Below are 23,140 nucleotides of genomic sequence, written 5' to 3'. Positions count from 1 at the left end.
TGACATCAGCACTATCAGAGCTATGACGTCATACTTCTTAGGCCCTTAAAATGATCCATACATTTGGTGTAACTCACAAACTGGGCAGTAGAGGGCAGCACTCACTCACTAATCCAACACAAGGACAGACAGATTACTCACTTCACCAACACAACACAGTACAGAAGTTCTGGTCAGAGACAGGGGTAGCTATATATATATTTTTATTAAGAGATTTTAAAAATGTGTGTCGCTCTGGATAAAGGCGTCTGTAAAGTACAGTAATGTCAATGACAATGGTCACGTCACACACGGACTAATCAAACTAATCTTTCCTCGCTGCTGTTCTCCAAAAAACCTTCTCCATGAACTGCAAAATATCACGTACATTCACATAATCCGTCATGTCACAGAACTTCCCCTGGACCTGCATGTCAGCACCGTGAGTACCAGGGCCTCTCCTACAGTGGGGCAAAAAAGTATTTATTCAGCCACCAATTGTGAAAGTTCTCCCCCTTAAAAAGATGAGAGAGGCCTGTAATTTTCATCATAGGTATACCTCAACCATGAGAGACAAAATAAGAAATAAAAAAATCCAGAAAATCACTGTAGGATTTTTAAAGAATTTATTTGTAAATTATAGTGGAAAATAAGTATTTGGTCAACAACAAAATTTCATTCCAATACTTTGTTGTATACACTTTGTTGGCAATGACGGAGGTCAAACGTTTTCTGTAAGTCTTCACAAGGTTTTCACACACTGTTGCTGGTATTCTGGCCCGTTCCTCCATGCAGATCTCCTTTAGAGCAGTGATGTTTTGGGGCTGTCGCTGGACAACACAGACTCTCAACTCCAAAGATTTTCTATGGGGTTGAGATCTGGAGGCTGGCTAGGACGCTCCAGGACCTTGAAATGCTTCTTATGAAGCCACTCCTTCGTTGCCCGGGCGGTGTGTTTGGGATCACTGTCATGCTGAAAGACCCAGCCACGTTTCATCTTCAATGCCCTTGCTAATACATACATGGCCCCATTCATTCCTTCCCTTACACAGATCAGTCGTCCTGGTCCCTTTGCAGATAAACAGCCCCAAAACATGATGTTTCCACCCCCATGCTTCACAGTAGGTATGGTGTTCTTTGGATGCAACTCAGCATTCTTTCTCCTCCAAACATGAAGTTCTATTTTGGGTTCATCTGACCATATGACATTCTCCCAATCCTCTTCTGGATCATCCAAATGCTCTCTAGCAAACTTCAGACGGGCCTGGACATGTACTGGCTTAGGCAGTGGGACACGTCTGGCCCTGCAGGATTTGAGTCCCTGGCGGCGCAGTGTGTTACTGATGGTAGCCTTTGTTACTTTGGTCCCAGCTCTCAGCAGGTCATTCACTAGGTCCCCCGTGTGGTTCTGGGATTTTTGCTCACAGTTCTTGTGATCATTTTTGACCCCACGGGGTGAGATCTTGCGTGGAGCCTCAGATCGAGGCAGATTATCAGTGGTCTTGTATGTCTTCCATTTTCTAATAATTGCTCCCACAGTTGATTTCTTCACACCAAGCTGCTTCCCTACTGCAGATTCAGTCTTCCCAGCCTGGTGCAATTTTGTTTCTGGTGTCTTTTGACAGCTCTTTGGTCTCTCTGGAGTTTGGAGTGTGACTGTTTGAGGTTGTGGACAGGTGTCTTTTATACTGATAACAGATGCCATTAATACAGGTAACGAGTGGAGGACAGAAGAACCTCTTAAAGAAGAAGTTACAGGTCTGTAAAAGCCAGAAATCTTGCTTGTTTGTAGGCAACCAAATACTTATTTTACCTAGTAAAAGAGTCACTTACCCAGAGCACCTGTCTAAAAAATACTTCACTAATCTACAGATATAAAACTTATATACTTCATTTATAAACTTAACTGTTGATACAGTGAAGTCCTCTGTAAAGACATGTTTGTGGAACGTGGAGGGAAGGAGTCTCCAGTGTCAGCGCTTTGTAACGGTCAGAGCTAAAGCTGTAACTCTAAGTTTTTCAACATCTTTAGGACAGACGAGTTTCACAGTAAAGCTCAGTTTCCATTTTCACAACAGTGATGAAATAAGAGATACAGATCGGTAAAGTCCTGGGTGGTCGTACTGGGGTTTGCCTGGGAGTGTTTGGGTGACCTGTTGTGATCCTTAGAGATTTAGACAGACATTTACATTTGGCAGATGCCCATATCCAGAGCAACTTACATTTTTATCTCGTTATACATTTGAGCAGTTGAGGGAACTCAAGGGCCAAACAGGGGCAACTTGGTGGTTGTGGGGCTCAAACCCAGGACCTTCTGGACCATAGTCCAACACCTTAACCACTGAGCCACCCCTAACCCCTGAGCTTGCCCATTAACTAGTGGTGGAGTTACAGCTTTCTGTAGGTCTACAGTAGGTTCGGTGTATTTCCATGTGTATGTGGTTATTCGTGACCGTCCGTAATCAATCAAGCCATCTTACCATCCATCTGGAAACCTCTGTAGTCCAACTATAGAGGCCAGTTGTGATTACCGTTGTGTTTATTCCCATTTTTATGACTGTTGCAAGACCTCAAAGTTCAAACACGCTAATTAGCCTAACCTGCATGTCGTTGGACTGTGGGAGGAAACCGGAGAACCCAGAGGAAACCCACCAAGCACGGAGAGAACATGCAAACTCCACACACACAGACCCCAAGGTGGGAGTCGAACACAGGACCTGGAGGTGCGAGGCCTCAGTGCTATCCACTACATCACCATGATGTCACTTAAAGCACCAGGAAACTGTATTTTAAAAAAATCGTTGTCATCTGTGGCTTTACAGCATGAAACCGTCACTGTTTTTATACAGTATCATTAGCGTTACAGTATTTCATCTTAACTCTACCTAGTAGCTGGTGAGGTTAGAGCATGTTGGAGCCAGGACAAACTTCTAACTTTTAAAGATTATTTAAAGATCCTGAAAGTGGGCTTTACATCACACAATGTATTGATGTTTTGAGTGACGGACAGTTGAGTGTCGCTCTTTAACAAATGATCGTTCTGATGTAAGGAGACTAAAACACTGATGAATATGCTGTTACTGGAAAGTAATCAACTTTACACTAACTTCACTTCATCACAACACCCTGTCAGTGTCTCAGTATTTTCTTACAGCACTACTACTACTACTACACACACACATTGTTTATCACTTACACACCCTCCTAGTGACAGGGTTCACGAGAATCTGCTCGTTAAAATCCTGGAAATCTCTCGGAGCGCCACTTTTCCGTGACTGTCAGAGCAGAAAGGCTCGCGGAGAGCTCGCTATTCAGCGCTTCTCACATTTTAACTAACAATTTCGAGACAGTGTGTATTGAGATATCAGAGCAGAACTGCAGCGCCTGTCTTCTGATCAGCGTCTTAAACAAAAGTCTTTAAAAATGGGTTTTGGGGTAAAAAAAAAAAAAAAAAAAAGGAAGGAAAAAAGAATGAGTGGATGGTTGTGGAATGATGCTCGTGCCCCTCAGCGCTAACTTCATCTCAGCAGAGACAAAAGCAATTATCATCTGATTGATGTTAGAGTCGTATACCTTTGTTAATGTATATGGACAGGCGAGTTCCTCAGAGACGCATGATTGGCACGTCTATTAATTTGGAGCCGTTTTTTTTCTTCCTTCTCCTGTGTCGTGTTTTTTTTTTTTGTCCTTTTGACAAACTTGATTTAGTTTTACATAATTCATTAAATGGCTTGTGTATATGTACTTCATTACGAGTGTGCTGAAGATCCTCTGCAGTCGAGGTGTGAAGCAGGTAATTAGCGCTATTTAAACGCTCGTTATTACAGACGATCATAAAGAACAATTAGCTTGACGAGGGTTCAGGCTGAGACACAGACGCATTTTTAATCTCTGATTATAAATGATCACCAAAAAACAATTATATATTACAAAGCATCGAGTGCAGTTCTTGTGAAATAAGACGGAAAAAAAAACTGCACGCGGCTAAATTTGCACAGATCGTACATGCACGAGCTCGTTTCCCTAAAATTAGTAATTAGCTCACTCCTTAATGAACGTTAATTAGCTCATATGCAAATGTAAATCTACGAATCCCAAAGCATTGTTCTGCCTAATTAGCATGTAATTTGTGTATTATAACACACTTACCACTAAGACAAGGCCGAACGCGGCGTCGCCGCCGAGAGGACGGTAATTAAAACACACATCCTTTTTAGCGTTTAAGGTTAATTACGGCGTCTCCTGATGTTTTATTGCAGCGGAGCATCAACAGACGCAAATCTTCCAGGACATCCACAAACCAACAAGGAACTTACCGAGTTTAATCAAAGATCTGCACCATCATTTGCATTTTTAATTGCAATTAAGCGGTGTGTCAATTAAGCGATTAGGTAAGAATCCAAGTCAGGCTGCGGACAAATTACTTGTTTAAACAGTGTTATTTAACAACGTGCGCGTAAAGTTCATGTACTTAAGGAAAATTTGTACTTCTTGTGGTTTCTATAGTAACAGCTCGTTTCCAGCAGATGCTTCGAAAAAATAAAGCTTTAGGGGGTAAAAAAAAAAAAAAAAAAGTTTACACTTTTTTTTGTACTTTCTCAGTAAAATGACAAGCTGTTTTTTTTGTACTTAAAAAGACACGAGAGCCTCCCTAGTGTTGAGGGAACGAGTGTTTACAGCTGCTATAACGCGCAAGTGAAAACAGAGACTAACCTGCTTTGTGAACATTAAAGGACATTCGTAAGTAAATGAAATGCTGTTGGCTAATCATTACCAATCTGCAGCCTTATAAATAGAATAAATCACTTTTTATTATTACAATATTATAATATTTATCCTTTTGATTCACTTCAAGGATCATCATTAATGCTTTAATCACCTAAAATAAAACGGCTATATATTAAAGATGTTTGTATTTTACACATTTAATTGCACATTTTATTTAATTTCCTTCTTTCTTTTTAGGAAAATGTAATTTTTATAAATGTTTAACAAAACTATCTGACCTTCTTGGTGCTTTGTTAGCAAAAAATGTAAACGCCAGGATACATCGTGATATCTTTAAACATTGTGATTAGTTTTGCTAATCGACTTATTCTGACAAAATGTTTCATGCACATTAAGTCTAAATATAATTCAATCCTCCATTTTTTGCGACGGCGCTCGTCTTGTCAGTTTGAGATAAAGGCTTCGTTCACACTGCAGTTTAGATTTATCACTCGTAGCTAATCTTCCTCTTTAGCGCTCACGCTCCTGAACTGACCCACGTGAACAATAAGACGTCACACTCGGCACACGTCGTACACAAGCTAACAGAGTCTGGTAAATCAGTGTTTACACTTTTAGCTACAAGTATTTTACAAGTTTCTGCACAGTGTTTGTAAGTAGTTAATTACAATGTTGTGGATACAGAGGGAGACATTTTTTTATTATGGAGTAAATGGGATCTACAGTAATGTAAAAGTCAGATGAATTTCATATTCAGCCCGAGGTGCAAAGTCTCAGCTCTGTATCTGATTTAGGAACAAATACTGCAGCGGCCTAAACCAGAATCCAAAATATCAGTTTGTATGATTTGTGAGGTTTACACTGCTATGAAAAAAAGAAAAGGCACCAATCTGGATCACACGAGTTAAAAAAACAAAAAAAAACAAAAAAAAAACACTTAAACCTGCAGTGTGAATGTAGTCAAGAGCATCAATTCAGGATTTTTATTATTAGAAACATTTTTTTTTTGTGTCCTTAAACACAGTAACAATTTTTTTTAATTACACAGTGAAATAGTTTTGATGATGGGAAAATAATTAACACCTGCTCATTCAGGGCAGTTAATAATAATCTATTTTGAAATATAATATAATGTCATGATTTCTTTTTGGAAAGACTGATTTACTTCTTTTAATTTAAAAAGATCAGTCTTTTTATTCGAAGTAATATTGCGGTAAAAACAAAAATCACACACACACACGACTTTTACCTTTATTCTTTTAGCGGCCGTGAACCGAACACCAGCGTTCGACGCTCCCCGTCCCAGTAGCTTTTGTACTACATGACCTTGGCTGTGTGCATTTTAATTTCTCTGTCTTTAGAAGGGCACTAGCAGGGGTTCTCTCCCCCCTACAGCCCAGCGCAGGGGCACGGGGATCGCTCCGGGCAAAACGGCTCACAGCGCACAATTCCCTTCCACCGGTAAGTACCCGTAACACTTCATTAACAATTAATTGAATTCCGTCTATCAGGAATAACGGTTTAAAAAGATGGTCTACTCAACACACACACACACACAGTTTGTAATGACAGACTGCCTCTGAAATCAGATCCACATTATAAACAATTACGAGAATATAGTAATATTCACAAATTGTGTTTTAGAAAAATAAATATCTTGTTTATTTCTGTTTTTAACTTCCTTAGTTTGGACCGATCATTCTCAGAAAAAACAATGCAGTAAGTCTGTTCATCAAAAATGTGTTACATGAAATAAAAGTTGCTAAAAGGTAAACAATATAAAATTGCACAAGTAAAAAGAAATTTAAATACTTGTATAATGTGTAATTCCTAGAAAATTATAAGCCCGCTAATTGGACTGAGAAATTCTTCCTGACTGTTTCCTTTGTTTGTTTAAATACTGCTAAATAAAATACTAATTTATTTATTTAAATACATACTATAATACATTTTTGTCTCAGCCCAAGCTCCACATCTATTACATCAGATTAAATAAATTCAGTTCGAGTCACAATAAAGAGAATTTTTATTCCATAAAGCGAGACAAAAACAAACCTGGAAAAAATGTGCCATAATTTAAAACAATCATTAAAAATAACATTGATTTATTTATTCATTTGTTGTTGTTTTTTTGTTAGTTTTTCTTTCCCACCGATCATTTCTACAAAAAAATTTTTTTAACCAAGTACAAAAAAAAAAAAAAACAGAAAAAAGGGAACAAACGTCATCGTCTTTCTTTTATACATATATAAGAATACTTCAGCGTGGACCAGAACAGAGAGAGTTTAGTGTTTCTCTTCCTGAGGATGTTCCCTCCGATCATGTGAATTTATACGTGAGAATGTTAAGGACATAACGGACACCAGGAAATCATTTAAATCTAATCAGTAGTGATGGAGAGAGAGAGAGAGAGAGGGAGAGAGGGAAGAGAGAGAGAGAGAGAGGGAGACAGAGAGAGAGAGAAGGTTCATGTTAAACAGAGAGATGAGGAAGAGAGCTCGTGGGTTTTATCACCTGGGATAAAGGATATGATTGATAATCCAGCGTCTGCGTCAATACTCCTGTGAGGATGAACTCGGCATTGTGTACTTCTAATAATAAGTTAAGAAAGAAAAAAAAACAGTTTCAGTCTGAGGGTGTAAAGATACAGGAAATGAAAAAAAATAAGACAATTTAATTCTAGTCTGCTGCTTTTTTTTACCTAAAATGTTTACGTCTCACTGAACACACACATCACACTCAGTCTATTATATATTCTTCAAATATTAGTATTCTTAGTTTATTTTATTTATAGTGTTATATTCTAGGCCTTTTTATTTTACATTCATAAATATTTGTTGTAATGCCTAATGAGTTGTTAATTCAAAAGTGATTACAAAACGTGATGTGACGGAGTCAAACGACTGGGAACCGTTAGAAAATCTCCATCCAGAAAAGTCTGATGCACTCGCACAAACCGGTACAGAACGTGGAAAAGGGGCTGGAATTTCCCTCGGGAATGAATAAAGCGATCTGATCCATCAATCCACTTGCATTATTAATGTTAACGTGTTTAAAAATAAGTTGTAAAGTGATATTAATTATTATTCCTCCCAGGGTTCCAATGTGTTTTAAGATAATTATCTAAATAAACAGCTGAGATTTTAAAGATTTTTAATGTTTTAATGTAACTCCAGGAGATTGTGTTTTTTTTTGTTATTTTGAACCCCCCCCCAACCTCCCCCCTACCCTGGTCCTCACCGATGTTCTTCAGAAAATATTCACGGCAGAGATGCAGATCTTTGTCGCACGAGATGAGGATGATTTCCGGTAGGTTCTGAGAAGGACAGGAGAAGAAACATGAACAAGAACAGCAACATATCCAACATCTATCCAAGGTGTAAAACTGGAGATTATGCAGATTTAAAAAACGTTACATCATTAATAAAACTGTTTTAGAAATGGTTGTTAAAACGGTACGAGAGTTAGGAGAAAAAAAAAAGGAGGAAGTACCTTGTTCTGCTTGTGCTCCATGATCTTACGGAAAGGCGGCTGCCTGGACAGCAGTTTCCCCCCGGCGCTCTCCACGATGGCTCTCATGATGCTGAGGCTTGGACAGATTCCCGGCGTTATGTAGAAGAATTTACCCTGAGGAGACAGAATGGACATCTTTAATATACGTACATCTCAGTCACTGCAAGTCCTCTGTGACAACCAATTACACCACACGTCAGTGCTGGAGGACAGCGCAGGCCAAGAGAGAGAGAGAGAGAGAGAGAGAGAGAGAATGAGAGGGAAGAGGAAAAGTGAACAGACGAAAGGAAGGGTACGATAGAAAGAGTGAGTACAGAATAGAAAGAAAAAACAGAAAAAAAAAAATGTAAGGAGCAAAGAGAAAAAGAGAAGGATAGAGGAAAAAAGATGAAGCGAGGAGATGTAGGACGACAAAAGGAGTCAGGAGAAGAAAAGGGAAAAGGGAAGATGCAAGGAGTTCTCAGGCGTCTAAGGTAGAGGATGTAAAGGAGAAGAAGAAAAGAAAAATAGGGAGAAGTGTAAAGGAAGGGAGATGGGAAAAAAAACACTCAACGACAGTACAAAATTATTTAATGGTGGTATTGAACCACGGTGGTGATGTATATCTGCGGTGTTGGGCCAGGGTGATGGTGGAGGTGATTCTGGTGGTCACCTTGAAGAGTGGAGCAGCATGAGCTTTCTTTAGTGACTCCTCCAGACTAAAACTGAAAAGCACTTCGGCCTCAGCGTCCCGCAGCATGTAGCTCTGTTCATCTACACACAGACACACAAACAAATTACAGCTCTCTTAATTAAAAAGTTAGGATTTTATAAACTCTTTCTCATCTCTCAGGAACTGAGCAGAAACCAATTCTAACGAATTTTGCACTTACGTACATTTAATTCAAAGGTGATAATGAATCTGAGTCTATATCATTATAACAGAATATTTAAAAGGCAGAATATCTAAGATAAATATCGGTGAACCTCATTCGCCTTTTCTCTCCTTACAAACATCAGCAGTTCTGTATAAACCATTTCCTCTATGAGAAGAAGTAAACCCTTCTCCACTCACCCACAAATTTCTGACATTTCCAGCTCTCCTGCAGCCACTCCGGAGTGACGATGTGCTTAACGACAGAGATGCTCGTCAGGAACTTGACTGTGCGCGTCACTTTGCTGGCCACCAGATGAGTGCACTTCTGCGCGTTCTCCGCCACTTCACCGCCGAGCTCGTACAATCTCTGGAGCAGACAGAGGAGACGCGCGTGAGAGGCCGAGAGCCACCACCAGGGCTCGAGTGTCATCTCGGATCAGATGTTGATTTCTCTCAGCTCTCGAGCTGCAGTTAAGACTTTATTCTCCTCTGAACATGTTCTGGAGAACTAATCAGTTTAAGCGCACTACAGTCTGCAGCTCTCAGATCAATACTGATCACTAGCTGTACGACAAAACGATGGGAGACACAGCGCGTCAGCTTACCTTTATATACTGCTGAGTCTGCACGGGTTCGAAACCAGTGAAGAGAACATACGGGGTCGACTCTGGAGGAAGCTTTTTAGATGGAGTAGGCAGCTCCTCTATTCTACAGGGACAAATGATTGTTAGTTACTTCACAATAAACACAATAGGACAATATTACTTACCTGTATTAATAATATAATAATTGCAATATTACATCTCAATAAAATATGTAATGCAATATTATATACAATACAATATTACATACATATATTAGATTACTGTGCAATATTTACAAATGCTCTTGGGTCATATTTAGTGTGCAATAATGTCAGTTATATTTAGTGTATTCATTTAAAGTATTCTAAAGTTTAGTGTGCAATATAGTACTTACTGTTTTAGGACTCTTATTTAATTTTTTTTTTTTTGTAAGTTATTTATTACTTTTCCTTTCTACCCAATTCTAGCCTAAATTTGATCATTTTTAAATGCATGAAAAAATCCTTCTAAAAGGAAAATTGTAGATGGCAATGAAGCATATCATCAATTCCTATTATCAATTATCCTATCATCATCATCATCATCATCATCATCGCTTTCAAATTCGAATGTTCTTAAGTCGGGGACTACCTGTAGGCCTATTTATTTTTACTTTACCGAATACACGATTTGTTCTTATAATCAGCGTGTCTTTACAATAGACTGCATATTTAATTATATAATATGTAGATGAAGACCAGTAAGGTCAAAAGATATCTTTTGACTTCTCTTCACTTTTTAAAATGTAAATAACACATTCTTCTTGTCATGTAATGATCTGGTGTAAACGTATTGAAAATGCCTTCCTGCCCTTAGGCGTGATTATAAAGTTTCCTCTCGTCTTTGCCCCTGTAGAACTTAATGTATATAAAAATGAACTCACTTGGGTTTCTTGGCGGGTGGCTGTGACGATCCCTCGGCCTGTTTCTGCTTCTGCTGCAGACGGAGACTCTGTGGAGAGACAAGACGCTCAGACACACTCAACACACACGAAGCCCAACACACTCCAGTGCTGCACCGTATACCAATACAAAAAAATAAATAAATAAATAAAAATACTGCAGAATACAACACTAAACCTGCATGTTTAAATAATCGATCCTTTTACTATCTGGATAATAGAAACCTCCCACTTTAAACAGAAAACTGACAGCAGTGATTGAATGTGTGAGTATAGTATAGTATAGTATAGTATAGTATAGAGGGGAAAAAGCCCTGTCTGAGTTTGAAATACGAGCCACAGAAGGAATGAAATGAGACGGAGTAGAGATGATGGAGAAAGCGGAGCTCTTGTTTTGTTTTATTCCAAGTGAAATATGGAGATTTTTTTGGTTATAAAGCGAGTGTGTGATTAAACCCAGCACCACCGCTGAGCACACGCTGCTTCAAAGTGTAATGGAGTCGCTTTGTCTCAGGGACGTTCACAATAGATCTGACATTTTATCTTCTATTTCTTAAGGAAAAAAAATAAAGTAAAATAAACCACAAAGAAACACGTATTTTCTTACTCAGGAGCAGACAGAGGAACTGAGAATAACAGAGTTTTACCATTTTCTCCCTTTTAAAACCTGCTGAATCTCATCAATCAGAAAGGCAGATCACGGTGTGTTATATTAATGCAGTCTGTAAGGGGGCGTCTGTAAACTGCATGACACAGGATATCGAAAGCACTGCAGCTTTAGGATACAGTATGAATATATGTATAATACACAGGTTTACAGAAAAAAGAACAATACTTTTAGAATTACTTGTTATTTTTCTTCTGTAACCAGAAATGAAACTCAACTTGTTATAATTTGCACTACACACACACAAACACACCACTCTATTCTGCAGAAGGTTTTTTAGGTGCAGTAACTCAAAAGTAATTTATTATCAGAATTTTTCTAATACTTTTTTTTCAATTAAAGAAGTCTAGTGCCTTTTGGCTTTCAAGAATTGAAATTTATGATAGATTTGGTACTGGAAATAAAAATGTCGGTAATGTAACAACTCTACAACTACTACTACACTCCAGCGCTGGAAAACTCCATCATCATTATTAGAGAGAGAAAACACTCTGTGTCTTACATAAGCTCCTGTCCTGTTCTGTTCTTTAAACAATAATGGTGCAGGATCTAAATTTGTTCTTATATATAAAAAAAAAATAAAAAAAAATCAGTAAAGGACAATATATCAGACTTTATCAAACGCGTATGCAGCTCATGAGCACATTTGTAATAAATGAAGATTAATAAATACTAACTGCTGTTTTTTAAAAGCGACCTACCCACAGTTAACCATATATGGTTTGTAGGAAGGAACAAAAATAAATAAAGAACTACAGTGGAACCTTGGATTACAAGCATAATTCTTTCCGGGCTCTTATTTCAAAACACTCGTAAACCAAATCAAATTTTCCCACAAGAAATAATGAAAACCCAAATTCGTTCCACAGTCCAAAAAACAAATAAATAAAAATTATTAACACAAAATATAAAGGTAAAATAAAACAAATTAACCTGCACTTTACCTTAAAAAAAAAAAAAGTAAAAATAAATGCCGACAGATAAGTGTTTCCCTTTGTGCGCGCAGGTGGTGGGATTGGGTGTGTGTGCGTGTGTGAAGCTAAAGTAAGGAGCCCCTCCCCTTCTGCCCCTTCTCGTCTTACAGTTACCCAGCCTCCACTCTTCACAAACACGCTCACAACTGAAACACTGTTTTATCATTTTTTTTATTAACCTGCACTTTACCTTTAAAAAGAATCATGACAGAGCAGTGTGTCTGTGTAGAGCAGAGAGAAAGAGTGTGTGTGTCTGAAAGCGAAAGCAGGAGTGGTCTGTGTGTGTGTGTGGGTGGGGGGGGGGGTACGTTCTGATACAGTGTTCTGTGTTTATTTCTTTTCACTTTGGAGAAATGCTTGAAAGCATGATGAAGACAACAGCTAGTAACTTTAATTACTTTTAGCTCAAAGTTGAGTGGCGAGTAATAAAAATGTCACCTGATATAAAAAAATAATAATAAAGCCAGATTACATCCATCATCGGACAGATATGTATTATAATGCATAAGAGAGTTTGTCCTTCACTAAGGTTAATACAAGTCTCAGGTATCCAATTAAAGAAATAAGTTTTTAGGAGAGTCCTCTTACCACCAGCGCGTCCGGTGAGACTTTAACAGGATTTCTCCAAGCAGCTGAAAAGCAAAATATAAAGACACTGAGACAAATAAAAAAATAAGAAAACACAGGATATAGAGATCTAGACATTATTATACTCTCTCAGGTAAAAACTATATGATCAAATACAAGAAATTAAAACGGACATCAGTCGACAAAATATAAATTTAAAAGTTTTGCTCTTTTTACATTCTAACTGCTTTAGAATGTCCTGCATTAACAGTGACTTACGTTTGTACCAAAAGAGAAAATTCCTTTTATAAACGTTAGGAACTCTGACACTAGCGCGATATTAAAGGTGTGAAAATGAAGAGAATGTTTCCTCTGACTGTTTTCTTACCCAGCAGGTTCTGGACGAGATGCGTGTTAGGAGCGAGAGGTTCGGCTAAATTGAACTGAGTGTATCGGCTGTGCTGGATCTGCCGTAACGCCTCGAAATGCCCCAGCAGGATGTCACACAGCCACTGAGCGTTTACACACGGGATTCTCCACTCCTTCGCCTTCTCGTACTTTAGCCCACTTGGCCTAGAAATCACACACACACACACACACACACATTAACATCACAGACGAGACAGCTCACACCACCGGCGGTGCTTTACATACAGTTATTAAAATGATCCAGTTATTGGAAAGGTATAAATAAGGTACAGCAACTTTTTTATACATTTTTCGAGACAGGAACGTGGTCGATCCCACTAACTGTGGTTTATTTAGACAACAAAAAAAGAAGACAAATTTATTCAAGAAGCTGCATTAGTATAAAGAATGTGTTTATATTATTACAGGACATAACGTTTATAATTAGAATATGTGTGAACGCATCACGTAAAAACTATAGAATTTATTTGAATGGGGTTTTCACAGGTGTATTTAGCCGAGCTTGAGGTAACATACAGGTGCTGTTTTATCGCAGTCGACCCACAGGAACAGAAGATATGACACTTTGAAATATAAATGGAAAATGTATTTATACGTCATTTAAAAATTTTTTATAATATTAAAAATAATAAACGACCCTGAAAAAAATGTGTTCATCCCAAATTTTAATTGTTATATATATCCAACTCCACATTCTTTTTCTTTTAACATGCCTGACGTCTAGCCTTTCTTACACTTGTAAAGCTGACTTGGAGTCAGAGAGAGGTTTATAAGGTGGTTATAAAACTTGTATTGAAACATTACATATGCTTACCCTGTTATATCCCTGTTTAAAATCAATGAAAATATTGTTGAGAAAAATATTATATATATTGAAATATAAACATGTACATATGGAGAAATAAAGGGACGGAGAAACATCCTACTTCATACTGCTATACAGTCCATATAAGGAAGCGATTTAAAGACAACAGACGTGATTAAACCTGGTACTGAGTTCTGATGTGAACATCGACACCACACTACTCAACACGCTTCTTTTGACTCCTTGACAAAAGCTTCACGCATCACATTCACATCTTGTGTTCAGGATTTCAAAATAAATTTCTAAATAAATTTGTCACTGAAGTGTCCTTGGGGAACAGGCTTTAGAGAGAAAGTCTGATCCGTGGCTTTTCAGATCAGTGAATTGTGTCGACACTGTCCCCGTATAACACGCTGTGTAAAGGTTATTTTTCTTCTTAACATTCTGATCATGAAAAAAAATAAAAAAATAAAACATTTTTCCATGAACAAAAAGACACCATGTTTCCATCACATTTCGTTCCTCTTCCATCAACATGACAATAACTTCTGTTCTATATTTATTAAGGAGAATAAACAATTCATCAATTCTTGCTTACAATCGTAAAAAAAAATTGGTTTATTCATTTTATCACCAGAAACGTTGGTGTAATAATTAAAAGAAAATAATCCTATTTGTGGTTGCACAAACTGAAACAGGCTGAATCCAGCCGATTAAATTCCCCCTGTTGTGATCTCATATGAGAAGACTGTATTTATTATTATAGACATTAGCGTTCTAGGTCAATTGTACATACAGAGGCAGCGATAACCCAAGAGGCATTTTTTCCGCTGTTAAGCAACTTTCATTAGACAGCGTGCAACACCCATCTGTCAAAACTGTTTAATGTCATTTAATGCACTGCGGCAATAAGTACGCCGACAAGCTCGGTGCTTCTGTAAAACGTTCCTCTGTCCATGTGACGGACGTAAAAAGTTGCATTTCAGTATAGTCAATAAACAGAGCTTTACGTAGGTCTGAGAGAGAGAGTTTTAGATCACAGGAGGAAAATTAATGTGTCGGTTTTCAATAACACTCTAAAACAAAACATAAGGATGTGATTTTAGATTTAAAAATGTTGGATTGTTAAGCGATGGCAGGTGGTGAGAGAAATGTTTTTGGTATTTTGTTAAACTACATTATTGTCTATATATAATTAGGATTGTGTATCGTTTGGGTTTTTGGGTGCGAAATCTGTACTTTTAAATCTGTACCAGGGCGTAATGGATACCATTAAAGAACGACTTTATAGATATATAAAATATGAAAGTTATGTAAAATAAACAATGTATTAAAAGTTTAAAGTATACATAAACATAAGTAAAAAAAAAAAAAAAAAATACGTTCATGCTACCTAAGAATTACAAGAATTAAACAAAGTAAGGTAAGCAAAGTAGGTGTGCTACAAACCAGCTTTAAATTAAAAAATTTTTTTTTTGCAAAAATATGACCACATCTGCCTCATCTGGTAAAACACCTCTCCTGACTTTACTACAGCCGGTCTGACTGGGAACAGGGACACACACACACACATACACACACATACACACACATACACACACATACACACACATACACACACATACACACACATACACACACACCCGGCTCATGTTCACACGCTGTTAAACACAATGTTTTTTCTGGTTTTCCCGCAACTGTTTTGAAAGACATTTGTTGCATGTTGCCTTGTCAAAATCGTTTGTTGCGAAATACAGCCACACTTCACAACCTTTAGCTTTAGGCAGTTTAATTTAAGCATGTTTAGCTTTAGGAGCTAACGCTACATGCAAGTGTAAAGTGTACTGCGTTGATGCGAATGCTCTTACTTCCCGAGTCGTGCTTTTTAGCCGGACTCTTGCGTTACGACGAAGATCAGATCAATTTGTATTATTATTATTATTATTATTATTGTAGCTCAGGAATAATTTTTCACATGTGGTGAGAGTAAGGATGTCCGTTTAAGAGAACCAGAGTGCAAATATTTCAATCGATCGCTCAGTTAAGTGGCACCGAAGTGAGGCACCGAAATCTGCGTTCTGATTCGGTTCTAACACATACTGGTTATATACAAAATCCAACGTTTCTAATGTTAATTTGTAAAGAGATCTCTTGTGACCCCTGATTAAGGCCTAATGAATAAGTGAATAAGTGAAGGATTAAAGCCTTACTCTTTGCAGATGAGAACAGTGTTGCTGCGACACAGGTAACCCGTGTAACGAGCTCCACCTAAGTAGGCCATGAGCTTCAGGTCCTCTCGATCGCTGTCCACGAACCCAGTGACTGAAATAATCTAAGGGATGCGTAATCGAGACATTCATTAATCACAGTAGAATACCAGAAATTATAGATAAAAAAAGTAAAAGTGTGTGTGTTCGTACATGCTGCGAGCAGGGTTTGGCTCCTGGAGGGAAACTGAAGGGCAGATGGAGCGTGCGGTGCGGAGGAACCATCCTCTTCTTCTTCAGCACCGTGTTGAGCCAGTGAGCCGTAACGCAGCGCTTGCCCTCCCTCAAAGCCTGCCGCAGCGAGACACAAAGTCAACGTTACTTTGTGGAAATAAAGCTCGAACTTACAGCACATGACAGACACTAACGCACCCGTTATAACACCTCGTTATGAGACAGGTGTGCTTACCTGTAGGTACATGCTGCTCACTTGACTTTCACACAGTAAGTGAGTGCAGCGATTCAGAGCAACGTCCACGGAGCCTCCGTACGCCTGAATGACCTGCGTTTAAAACAAAAAATATATAACAACCAGATGATTTTACTCAAAGAGTAATGAGTTTAGGTTTAACGTGGAAAAGAATGATCCGGATTTTTACCCTCTTCCACCTGGCCAGGAGCTGCTTGTCAGGCATCTGCTCCGGATAATCAGCGATGGCGAAGACGCAGCCCACCAGAAAGCCGTCTTCAGGAACTGAGCGGAGAGACGTGATGATACAGAATCACTAAACTGATCAGGGTTCAAACTGAACAACTTCAACAAGTCGTAAAACTTTCATTACATAAACGACTGAACACTCATTAAGGTCTTCAGTTTTTACATTTACACATTTTATTTCCGATTATAACGTATAACAAATTAATTAAACAAAAAAATATATTTTTCAGAAATATTACGATTTTATAGTTTAAAGAGATCTATAAATTAACAAAAAATAATGTTTGTCAATAATAAATTTAAAATATTTAAGAGATAATAAAAACTTTTTACAAAAAAAAAACTTACAAAAATTATTTTGTAACATTTATATTAAAAATTATCTATAAATTTATAATCAATAAAATTACTGAGAAACTATGAATACTCGAAGAGAAAACTTTATAAACTTTATAAAATGGTTATTATATATTTTTCATGGAACAATCATTTGAAATGAAAATAAAAAGATTAAATTCATAATTAATAATAATATTAATCATAATAATTTAACTATTGTAGCAGTACAATTTCTTTGTAACATTTTCGCTTTTTCAGAAGATAATTAAATAAATAAAATGATTACTTTATCTCCGTAGTATACTATTATATATAGTACTTAGTATACTATTATATATATAGTACTATAGTATGGTATTAAAGTATATAATTAAGTAGAGTATTGTTATTTAACTCCCCCCAACCCCCGCCCTCCGTACTCACTCTCCTGCCCGGGTTCATGGCCCAGCAGTTGATGCGGCTGCACGAGCTGCAGAGGCGTCTGCACCTGATGCTGCATGGCCTGCGTGTTCTGCATTTGTTGCTGCTGCTGCAGGTGTTGCTGCTGCTGTAGGATGTGCTGTTGCTGCTGTTGCAGGAAATGCTGCTGCTGCTGTTGTTGCTGCTGCTGCAAATGTTGCTGGTGCATCTGCTGCTGATTTTGCTGTTGTTGTTGCTGTTGTTGTTGTTGTTGTTGTTGTTGTTGCAGTTGCAGCTGAAGCCTGTGCTGCTGTATTTGCTGTAACTGTAATACATGTTGCTGCTGCAGTTGCTGTTGATGCAAGGGTGGTCGGAGGAGCTGCTGCTGTTGCTGCTGTTGCTGCTGCGGTGGTGGTGGTCGCAGTTGCTGCTGCAGGAAGCCATGCTGCTGTTGCTGATGCTGCTGCGGGTACATCTGCTGGTGCATCTGCTGTGGAAGGAACTGATGCTGCTGTTGTGGCACCTGATGAAACCCTGGCGGCTGCTGCGGCTGCTGCTGCGGATGATGCTGCGGCTGCTGCGGATGATGCATTTGCATTCCCGGTGGCTGCAGGTGCATCATGGTTTGCTGCTGAAGCATCTGTGGCGGATGTTGTTGCTGATGCTGCTGCTGCTGCGGTAGTGGTGGTTGTTGTTGTGGTGGAGGGATCGGATGTGCTTGTTGTTGTTGTTGTTGTTGCTGCTGCTGTTGTTGTTGTTGTTGTTGTTGTTGTTGTTGCTGCTGCTGCTGCTGCTGCTGGTGTTGCTGGAGTAACTGCTGCTGCACTTCAGGAGTGAGCTGTGGTGCTGTGTGTTGAGGTTTCACGGCGTTGAAGAGAAGCTGATTTGGGACAGCAGGTTGGTTCTGGTTCGCCTGCGGTTCCACACTTTTAGCCGTCAGACTCTGGAGAATCTAAAATAATAATAATAACAACAACAACGACTAAATCAATTTCCTCCGATCATAATCCAGAATTCAACAGCACTCCAGTTTAATTGTCTAATTAATTATTTAATATCACATTAAAAATAATAATAATAATAATAATAATAATTAAATGTCGGGACATATATAAAAACACTCTACACACTATATAAACATAAAACGTGTTTCTCTCACATGTGCGACGTTGGTCTGCCGTGGGAGCTGCTGCTCTGCACCCTTGTTGATGTTTCGCAATGGGCGTGGCCCAGAATTCCACCCACTCATCATCTCAGGACGCTCCGCCCCCTGGGCGTTACCCGGAACAGGAGGAACGCTATCACACAGGTTGATGAGCGCCGTGTCTTTGCTTGGCGGGAGGCGGTGCTTCGACAGCGTCCAATTTAGGTTGAGCTCCTCTTTGTCCGATTCGTCCGAGTCGTCGAACATTACCTCGGCCTTGGGCGAGGGGGAGCGCGGACGCCTGGACGGTGACGCGCCTCGCGACGAGGTCCGGCTGGAGCATTTGCTACCCTCTGAACGCGAACTACGTTCGTTTTCATCCTCGTTGACTTCATCCTCCTCTTCTTCTTCTTCTTCTTCCTCGTAGTAGGTGAGCCTCGGGTGGTAAAGAGCCTCGTCCTTCCTGTTCTTGTCTTTAACCGAGTCTTTGATCCATTCCGGCGTGACGATTTTAATCCCACTGTGCCTCAGTGCGCATTCGTACTTCGCCTGAAAACAACCCAAAATTTACCAAACTAGTTTAGAATGTGGGTTAGACATTTGAATAATTTTTGGTCCCAACCCCTTCAGTCCCGGCAATGTTCACAAAGAATTTTTGAGTGCTGAGTGTCCAAAAAGCACAGGTGCTATTTATTTCTTTTATTTATTTATTTATTTTAATTGTTATTATTCTATTTAACGTTCAACAGGTTAAGTTATTCACTTTAAGAGCTCCAAAATAAGAAAAAAATACTTTGAAAGTCCTTTTGTTTTTAAGTACGATTAAACTTCAAGGATTAAAACTTCAGCACTACTGCAAGTCCGCAATTTCCTCTAAACCCCCCAAAGTGCTTAGATGTATAACAAGATAAAAGTCCCTCCGGATAAGGGTGATTAATCAAATCAATTGAACAAACTAAAGGTCTGAACTAGTCTAAGTAAATATGTACTCGTGTACATTCCCAAAGCGTTAGTTGTGATCTTGTGTTTTATTGCAAAACAATTCTTAATATAATTAAGAATAATTATATAACTATAGCTAAGAGGAACAAACCTGGAGCTGATCAAAAATGTTTATAATAATTATTAATGCTGATGTTTTGTGTTGTATTTCCATCAGCAGAGTGAATAAGAGTGAAGTGTTCAGAGCTGATATTAGAGTGAGGGCTATAAAACAGACTCGTCCCCTGATACGGCCCTAAAAAGCAGTAACACCAAACACAGGCCAATAAACCCCGCTTTAAAACAAGTAAATCCTCCAGAAGTGTAAACTACACACACACACACACCCATGCACGCACCCCAGAGCTGCAGACGTCTGGCTGTTAAACGCAACCCAACAACCCCGTTTAAACACGACCTACTCACTCACACACACACACACATATACACACTCCCCGACAATAAAACAGCGAGACGTGTGATATGAAGCACTGCGTTCAGCTTTCACAAGTAACGGTCAAATCTAAATGCAAATCCATGACACTGTTTATAAACTCAAAAGTAGAGGAAAGGAGAAGGGAGGGACGGGAAAAAAAGAAAGAAAAAAAAGGCAGACGCCTATTTACCCCCTTGGGTTCAGGAACCACCAGATGCGTGCACTTCTTGTTGAAATTCAGCTGACAGTCCCCACCATAAAATGTAATAAAGGCCCACAGGGTGCTGAGATCCTCCTTCAGCTGCACATGAAAGAGAGACAGGGAGAAAGAAAGAACAATCTCTTAAAATTAGAACAGGAGGAAGAAGGACAGATGTGTTTTTGATGGCTGGACAAAAAGTGAAAAAAATATTCTCTTACGTGTGGTAAACATGCTCGGACGCCAAAGAACAACTGGCCCGACTCGGGAGAAAAACCTGTAACGCTGATTACCGGCTAGTTAAGGAGACAATAAATGAGCTGCACACACAAACCTACTCACAAATGCTGATAACTGAGACAGGAAAAAAAAAAAGTCCAAGCACTTACTGCAATCAATCTTTAAACATCAGGCATACAAGTAGAAAACTTATATCACATACTAAAACAGATTTATTTTAAACAGGGGCAGAAATTTCTGAAGGATACGGCAGCAGATCTCCACATCTTACCGATAGGATCACCCAGGTGGGCTGGGAAAAGAGCGGAAACCATCAGACGAGGGTTAATACAACATCGCTCAGAAAAAGGAGCTTACGCTCATAATACAGTGTTAATGATAAAAAGTTAAACAAAAGATAATGGTTTAAAAAAACATTTTAAAAAAACCCTTAAAAATTTATATAAAAGTTAAAACATTAAATTTCAGACGTATACTATTCCAATATTTGCTGTTAGAGTAAATGAAGTAAAAGTACACAACTAATGAAGTTTTAAATATCACACACCACACTTTGTACTTACACTGTAATATTGTAATATTTACAACTCTGTAAGTAAACCATATGCTCATGAAATCACGACAAACGCTTGTAAGGTTTACCTTGACTACAGGTAAGAAGAAGACCTCGCGTGCCTCGCTGACCTCCGCGTTGTCTCCATCCTCCGTGATGATGTGCGTGGCGAGGGCGATGTAAGACACCTCCTTTCCTTTCCCTGACTTTAGCAGCTGCACCACCTAAAATCACACCAATACGTCGCAAAGAAATCAGTGGAAACGGAAAATAAATCTGCAAGATTAAGTCTAGGAGATTATTCCTCACCACGCTTAAACAACTAACCAACAGACCTTTGATTAAAGAACGGAACTTTAACACAGGTTTACTTTACGTTAACAATCATACAGTGGACTCCTTTTGTGGAACTCGCTCTTCATCCGTCTTGTCATTCGCTGATAACATGACGTCATGTTAACATTATAACTTACGACTGAACATTCTCTGCTTTTTTTCTTGTGTTAAAAGAATTAATCAATTTTGATTTATATTGATTTTTCTAATACAATCGATAGCATATCATATTAAATAAAAAATATATAATCTATATATTATCTTTTTACAACTCTTAATCTAATGTCTCAAACTGATGCGAAAAACAATAATTTCACTGAAACACAAACTTAAAGAATAAATCTAATTCTTATTATGATGAAGTCGCTGGTATTTTTTTTAATTCAGAGTCATCACATTTATGACATTACTTTTTTTTTTGGTAATTTCATGGTTTAAATTTTTTTCCAAACCTCATTTTAGACTGTTTAATCTTATTTATTACAATCAGTTTCAGAGACAAACTTTCAGCTCTTACAGCCCAGAGTTTCAGCTGTTAGCCTGAGCTAGTGAGCAAACCTTCCTGCTAACAGCTTTGGAAACAATAATAAACCATAAAGTTAATATCTCATATCTGGTGTGAAATCTTATCATAAAATCTTACCACGAGTGCCATTTATTTATTAGCATTCTAGCTAGCTAGCACGCCTTAACACCCATTATAGCTACCTGGCTATTTAGTTAGCGTTAGCATTTTCTGCTAATCTTCCAGAAATCAGACCTGATTATTTTTATTATAATGACGTCACACGTGAGGTGGACGTAAATGAGCGCGAGCTTTGAAGAGAACCTTAAACACGTTAGGTTTATAAGGCTAGTCAGTTTTCTTTACAGCACAGACAGCTAGCAGTGAAGACATGCTAACATGCTAACACTGACAGAAAAATAAAACTCTTCACCTTTTGGTCAATATCCCCGACGACATAAAACTTCACATCCTTAAAAAGCTCCTCGGGGACTTTCAAATCTTCTTCCAACATTATTAAATTTTAATAAATAACAAAAAACTTCTGAATTAACTTATATCGATTATAGCAGAAACATTATTGAGTCTCCTGAACAGCTTTTGCGACTGAACAGAGGTGACTGGCCGCATCATTTGTTTTTCCTACCCGTATTCCGAGGTCTGCGTTATGATTGGGTAGTCGGGGACAAAAACCTGTCCAAGGATTGGCTAGTAAGGCTGTACGTCAGCCGTTTTATTATTTACTAGCCAATCCGAATACAGGGGGTGTAATCTGTCGGAATACGGATGGGTGAAAAATTTATCTTAAAGCGCCAAAGAAGATTCGGCGGGAGGACGATGTGCACGCGCGATGTTAGGGAGAAACTATTACACTTTGGTCCTTGTATTATATCAACTGCACGTTTAATTCGTGTTATTTGTATATAGAGCTTTCAAGCGAATTATATAATTATGGTGTGAAGCAAACTACAAAAGGAATGTCCGGTTTTTTTTAAAGAGAAATAATTACGTAAATTGAAGGGACCCCTCAGAAAATGCAAC

General features: G+C 38.5%; 1 protein-coding gene across 1 annotated transcript; it reads right to left on the bottom strand.

Moving 5' to 3' along the window:
• Positions 1 to 6,715: 6,715 nt before the first annotated feature.
• paxip1 (PAX interacting (with transcription-activation domain) protein 1) lies at positions 6,716 to 22,717 on the bottom strand. Its single transcript, XM_053486070.1, has 21 exons — positions 22,533 to 22,717; positions 21,348 to 21,482; positions 20,954 to 20,997; positions 20,687 to 20,750; positions 20,457 to 20,567; positions 18,865 to 19,398; positions 17,730 to 18,657; positions 16,909 to 17,003; positions 16,719 to 16,811; positions 16,463 to 16,600; positions 16,253 to 16,374; positions 13,197 to 13,381; positions 12,830 to 12,873; positions 10,583 to 10,650; positions 9,682 to 9,784; positions 9,275 to 9,443; positions 8,873 to 8,973; positions 8,200 to 8,334; positions 7,948 to 8,023; positions 7,239 to 7,298; positions 6,716 to 7,043 (listed from the first exon to the last, which is right to left on the bottom strand). Exons 1-21 carry the CDS (start codon positions 22,611 to 22,613, stop codon positions 7,027 to 7,029), a joined length of 3,303 nt encoding a protein of 1,100 aa, XP_053342045.1. The 5' UTR covers positions 22,614 to 22,717; the 3' UTR covers positions 6,716 to 7,026.
• Between the last annotated feature and the right edge of the window lie 423 nt (positions 22,718 to 23,140).

This window comes from Clarias gariepinus, chromosome 25, assembly GCF_024256425.1.
Source record: "Clarias gariepinus isolate MV-2021 ecotype Netherlands chromosome 25, CGAR_prim_01v2, whole genome shotgun sequence".
NCBI lineage: Eukaryota > Metazoa > Chordata > Actinopteri > Siluriformes > Clariidae > Clarias > Clarias gariepinus.
This window is presented reverse-complemented; position numbering and strand designations above follow the sequence as displayed.

Coding starts and splice junctions, on each gene's coding strand:
- paxip1 (XM_053486070.1), bottom strand. CDS start 22,613: ATGTTGGAAGAAGATTTGAAAGTCCCCGAGGAGCTTTTTAAGGATGTG. Junction 16,375..16,462: donor CCAAACCCTGCTCGCAGCAT/GTACGAACACAC, acceptor CGCATCCCTTAG/ATTATTTCAGTCACTGGGTT. Junction 8,974..9,274: donor GAAATGTCAGAAATTTGTGG/GTGAGTGGAGAA, acceptor GTCTGTGTGTAG/ATGAACAGAGCTACATGCTG.